This window comes from Bos mutus, chromosome 18, assembly GCF_027580195.1.
Source record: "Bos mutus isolate GX-2022 chromosome 18, NWIPB_WYAK_1.1, whole genome shotgun sequence".
Taxonomy (NCBI): Eukaryota; Metazoa; Chordata; class Mammalia; order Artiodactyla; family Bovidae; genus Bos; species Bos mutus.
Window position 1 is genome coordinate 19345882 of NC_091634.1, and position 6422 is coordinate 19352303.

Here is a 6422-nt window from a genome sequence, read left to right on the forward strand (position 1 = left end):
ATCACACTAACTGGTGCCAGGAAATGATTTTTTTAAGCAGCTAACTTCTAGGCATAACGCATTTGTTGTTGTGTACTCACTAACTCGTGCCTGACTCTCTGCGGCCTCAGGGACTGCAGCCCGCCAGGCTTCTCCATCCAGGCATTTTCCAGGCAAGAATACTGGAATGAGTTGCCATTTCCTTCTCTCCGGGGGATCCTGCAGACCCAGGGGCTGCACCCTTGTCTCCTGCATTGCAGGTGGATTCTTTACCACTGAGCCACTAGGGAAGCCCATAGCACATGTTGGATATATATATGCATTTACTATCTTATAGTTATATCTGAAAACTCTACTTAGAAGTTTAGGATTTCACCTGATACACGGTAATTTTCCCCACTTTAACAATAAAGAAAGTAGAGCCTCTGGTGAGAGTCTTCCCACAGAAAGCTACTCTTTAAAGGGCAAGAAAATGACAGTTAAGTAGAAGGTACTTTATACAGACATGTGAAACAATACGAAAACAAAACCTACCAGCTGTATGAATAAACTGGCTTATTCAGCCTAAATAGTTTAAATTGGCCATTAAAAGAAAAAAGTAATTTTTAGGCAGGTTTACAAAGTGGTGAAAGATTAAAAGGATAGGCAAAAAAAAATGAAGCAAATGAAAATTCGTAGAAAACGGGCTGTGGTCTTATCAGACAAGCACTCAGACCCAGAACACAAGACAAAGACCATTAAGTAATAATGGCTAAAGAGAGAAGAGTTGTGAAAACCTGTTTACCACACCACATAATTACTTTTAGGGAACAAACTACAGGAAACAGGAGGAGAAACAGGCACACACAAATAGAAGGCTTTAAAACATCTCCCTCAGAGCAGGGTCGGTCCAGGCACATCACTAGTAAAGGCAACTGAAGAGCTAAAACAATATAACAGGTACATTTTAGAGATTCCTATCAAATTCTGAGTTCCCCAAATAGCAATCACACCTTTTCAAGTGAAGAGGGGACATGTCTGAATTTGTAATGCCACCAAGAAAAACTCCGATTAAAAAGTCAGGAATGTTACAAAGTACATTCTCTGTCTATAATGCAATAAAACAGGAAATCGATTTTAAAAATTAACATCTTTTTGATCCAAATGGAGACAGGAAATGAAAGTACATAAATTCCTAAAAATAACAAATTAATAACAAGACATCTACGATCAGTACTTTAAGGAAGTTCCGCTATATTACTTACATCAATAAAAATGAAAACAAATTAAATAGACAACTCAAAAAGCAAGAGAAAAATCAACAAAGAAAACCAAAAGAATGTAGAAGGAATCAGTAAACCTAAAGAAAGAACTTAAGATTCTTAATTGGATTATTTTTTAGAATTTCACCATGAACTCAGATTCTGCTGGGGTAGTAAGCTGTATTTTTCTAGAAAACTGTCCATTTCATGTAGGTGTTTGAATTTATTTGTATACAGCTATACAAAATAGTTTATGATTTCTTTTTAAAAAAACTTACTATGTTCCGGAGATTATTTCTCCATTTTTGTTTATCTGTGTATTTATGCTTTCTGTTTTTCTTTTTAAGGTAAGCTACAGGTTGTTTTACTGATTTTTCTAATTATTTTTATGGATTGTAACACTAATACCAAACCTTGCAAAGACAGCACAGAAAAATCACAGACCAATCTCACTTTTGAATATTGATAGAAAAATCATAAACTAATTTAACAAATAGAATCCAATTATATTAAAAACATACCACAACTAAGTCAAGTCTGTGCAAGCGTGGCTGAAGATTAGAGTGAACAGGATTTAATTCATGGGGGATATAATTCATCATATTAATATACCTATGGTGAATACCCCTATGATCACCTCCCACAGATGCCAAAAACCACCAGATAAAATTCAACATACATCACTGAGAGAAACACAATTAGAAACGCATAATCTTTTCCTTGGTATGATCACACACACAAACACACCTTATGGCAAAAAGCAATGTTAATTGATAAGCTTAACTGCTAACCTTAATACTAGAGAGATCCCTGCTAGGTCTAAGACAGGAATGCCTTCCTTCTATTGATTTCTACTATCAGCTAACACTGCTCTGAAGATAGCAGCAAGGCAATTACGTAAGAGAAAGCAATTAGGAGCCTAAGGATTAGAGAAGATTTTTGAAAGTCTTTCTCTACTCAAAGAAAATAAAAGTGTACACCTGGAAAACCCAAAAGGATCAAAGAAAAAACTACAAGAAAATATAGTAAAGTAATAAGACATAAAATTAAGACACTGAAATCAATAGCCTTTCTTTATAAAAATGATGTCCAATTAAAAGAAAATGAAAGACAACACCTCATCTTCCCCCTACTCCATCTGAAACAAAAACCTAGCCATAAACTTTAACAAGAGGTTAGACTTCTCCGTGGAAAAGTAAAATTCTCCTGCAAGACAAAAAAAGTAACTTGAACAAATGGAAATTCATCATCTTCTTGGATAGGGAGACTCAGCATCCTTCATTTAGACATTTCATGTCACTATAATAAAAAACACCATCTAATTTTTTTCTCTGGAGTTAGACAAGCTGATTTTACAGTTCATATTGAAGAACAAACTACTAACAGCAAGAATGGCCAGGGAAAACCTAGCCATTAAATGTTAAAATATAGATTCTAAAATTTAAATATCATAGTACTGATGCATGAAGAAAACATACACTGTTTTGTAATCCAAGAATGGAGAAAACCTTCCCAGTGACTCAAAAATCAAGAAGTAATTTTTTAAAAAGGGGCAACCATATCTCCTGGCCAAAATAAAAATGCATGCATTCAAATAAGGAGAAGAAAATTGAAAGCACATATATATAACATTGGGGGAAATATCTGCAATAATATCACACACACAAAAAAGGTAACAGCCCTCATTTAAAGAGTTCCTAAAATTGAGATGGGAGTTACTAACAACTGAAATGGACAAAAGATATAAATGGACACAAGTCAACAAAGTTCAATGAGAAGAATGCAGTGAGACTTAAACATGAAACAAATGGACCCCAGCACTCTCAGTTTTGTTCCTAACAAGAGACAGATGCCAGAATTCTAACAGGCTACCATTTCTTGCTTGTAAGATGGGGCAGAAATCCCAGAGTTTGGCCACACCCCATGGAGGTGGCCATGGGGAAACAGCCTTCTCCAACATTGCTGCTGCTGCTGCTAAGTTGCTTCAGTTGTGTCCTGGAATTCAAATGATGTGGCCACTATGGATGGAAACCTGGCCATATCCAGCAAAATTACACATGGATTTACCTTGTGACCCAGTCATCCTGTTTTGAGGTAATCTATCCCAAAGTCTAGTCAAGGCTATGGTTTTTCCAGTGGTCATGTATGGATGTGAGAGTTGGACTGTGAAGAAAGCTGAATGCTGAAGAATTGATGCTTTTGAACTGCGGTGTTGGAGAAGACTCTTGAGAGTCCCTAGGACTGCAAGAAGATCCAACCAGTCCATTCTAAAGGAGATCAGTCCTGGGTGTTCACTGGAAGGAATGATGCTGAAGCTGAAACTCCAATACTTTGGCCACCTCATATGAAGAGTTGACTCTGATGCTGGGAGGGGTTGGGGGCAGGAGGAGAAGGGGACGACAGAGGATGAGATGGCTGGATGGCATCACCGACTTGATGGACATGAGTTTGAGTGAACCCTGGGAGTTGGTTCCCAGGGAGGCCTGGCATGCTGCGATTCATGGAGTCTCAAAGAGTCGGACACAACTGAACGACTGAACTGAACTGATCCCAAAGTGAAGTTGACAAAAAATATGAAACACACCCAAGGTCATTTATTGTAGCATTAACTGTAAAAGCAAAAGCCTCAACACAACCCAAACGTCAATTAGTGGAAGACTAGCTGGATAAGTTTGGAACATCCACCAAATAGAGTGGTATGCAGTAGTAAAATGCATAAGTAATTTTATACAGCACTGCTATCTCTGAAGTATCTTAATGGAAAAAAACAAGGTGTAACACTGTGTTTTATGCATTTGCTACCTTTTATGTAAGGGCAGTGGAAGATGAACAGGTGTATGCGTGTTTGTGCATATACTTGTGCTTATTCTCAAAAAGAAATAATGGCAGAATAAAGCAAACTCAAGAAAAAATTTATAATATCAAAAAATCAAACACTGCAAAGGGAAAGAGCAAATCCCTGAAAACTCCAAACAAATGGAGATAAAAAAAATATTACTCTATAAAAAGTAGATGACATAACCACACAGCATAACCACCAGAACTGATACTAAAGTGCATGGCTTTTAACTGCATTTCCCTTGTGGCTTATACTCTTCTGTTAAAAAGAACTGCAAAAAAAAGTCTTAAACTTCATGCTACTTCATGCTACTTACAATGGTAGTACTGGTAGAGGGAATCCTGGCATGCTGCAGTCCACAGGGTTGCAAAGAGTCAGACGACTGAGCAACTGACCTGAATTGAACTGGTATAGTTATTTTATTATAGACACATTGTAAGATAAAGAAAATAAGTAATCATGTGAAAGCCATTATGAAGATTTTCGAAAAGATGCATTAGGAAAGAATGCAAGTCTAGAGTAAAGTAAGGGAAAAAGTGCAATCTTACATTTGAATCAAAACTATTAGAATCATTTGTGCAATGTTTTCCCCTTCGTGAAAAAAAATGATTTTTCTCTGTCCTGGTGAAAGAACACTGAATACTCCAAGCACCCACATGATGGTTTTTAAGTGTCCATTTCCTACCGAAAAGAAACAGCTCCCTGGAGAAATGGGTGAATGCAGACCTGCTAGGACTGGATGTCTCTCGAGCCCCTGAACTCACTGATTGACTTCAGGGATTCGAAAGTGTGGCAGTCAGACCTTAAGTGCTTCCTGAAGTGATGAAAGGAAGTGCACCGCTCCACCACAAAAGGCTCTTGCCCCCAGGTCTAGCCACCGGTTTTAAGAAACGAGAGGCACAGAGGAGCAAGTTATCAGCAGAGCAAGATGAAGACAGTGTAGGACACACCATCCAATTCCGGCAACAAATTAATGACGAGACAGAGCAAGGAGGGAACCAACAGGTTAAAATCGAAGTCCTTGTCAGTTAGAAATGCATGATGTGGATTTTACAGGTAAAAATGACGTGAAGGTGTTTTCTTTATATTCTAGGGAAAAGGAAAAGAACAGGTGAAATAAGGTCGGCAAATTTACTTACAAGTGATGGAAACTATATTCTTCTTTCTCTGTCAAGGGTATGAAAAATGTCAAAAGGGAAACAAGTGCTCAGGCCGAGTCACGACTTCATGTTGTTCTGCCTGCAGGTGCCCATTTTCATCCCCATCTTGGTGACTCTCTTATCCGTGTTTTTGGTTTTGGCCCCAATCATCAGCGCACCTGCGTGGGAGTATCTCTACTGTGTGTTGTTTATGCTCAGCGGCCTTGTATTTTATTTCCTTTTTGTCTACTATAAGTTTGCATGGGCTCAGAAAATCTCAAGTAAGTATCAACCGGGGAACCGCTGGGCTACTAGTGAAGCAAGGCAAGCCCAACACCCCGCAGCCTCATCTGTCCCGATGCTACCAGGACTTTCTTGTCACAGGGTCTCACACAGCTAACAAAATTTCATCTCCTCTTTGGGAGGACACGTGACCTGTTCCCCTCAGTGTGACACCCCTGGGGTCCACCTGTGGCCTCTATTATTTCCCAAGGACTTTGCTCCTTTCTTGAAAGAGCTCCTCCTGCCTCCAACCTCTTTACACTGATCTAAGCCTAAAGCTGAGGGGTTGCTGGTGCTCTACGACAAAAATGAAAGAAAAGGTTAGTAACTATCAGAAAACCAGCCACACTTGCCTATGCCTCTGAAAATGGACTTGCATTTGATTCTATTGACAGAGAATCTAGCCAGGATAACTTACAACCTAAAGGCCCCACCCAAATACACCTATTTCTCAGCTTTGAGTGTTTAGCCAAGCTGTTCCCAACAAAAACTGTTAAGTTAGAATTAAGGAAGTAAAGAGAATGAACCATCTGTATTTTAAAGGAGATGCCAACTAAGTGACTTCAGACTACATATTCAGCCTTGGTCAGTGGTAGTTAAATATACACATATAACTGAGTCATTCATATTTTTCCTACAAATGGTTTGGTGGCAGTAAAATATTTAGCAGGTTCCTAATGCTTTAATGGGAATAACTTATCTCCAAAGAACCACCATAGCTCCCAGGATGGGTCTGTCCATCTCTACCTACCGTGTCCCTCGCACACAGGCTCTAACAGGAGACACATCACCAAGGAGTAACACTATCACTGCTCACCAATTAAGTGGGGTGAAGCGGATTTTTAATGACGCTTTTCTAACTGCACTTCCCCCCCAGAGCCTCTCACCATGCACCTTCAGATGCTGATGGAAGTCGTCCCCCCAGAGGAAGCTCCAGAGTAA

The 6422-nt window shown here is 39.0% G+C and overlaps 1 protein-coding gene across 1 annotated transcript in view; it reads left to right on the forward strand.

Annotated features, from left to right (window-relative positions):
• The window catches only part of SLC7A9 (solute carrier family 7 member 9), a 30378-nt gene extending 23956 nt beyond the window's left edge, over window positions 1-6422 (forward strand). Inside the window, exons 11-12 of the mRNA XM_005897757.2 lie at window positions 5305-5479; window positions 6358-6422. Coding sequence (XP_005897819.1) covers window positions 5305-5479; window positions 6358-6422 — 240 coding nt within the window. The remainder of the gene's footprint in view (window positions 1-5304; window positions 5480-6357) is intronic.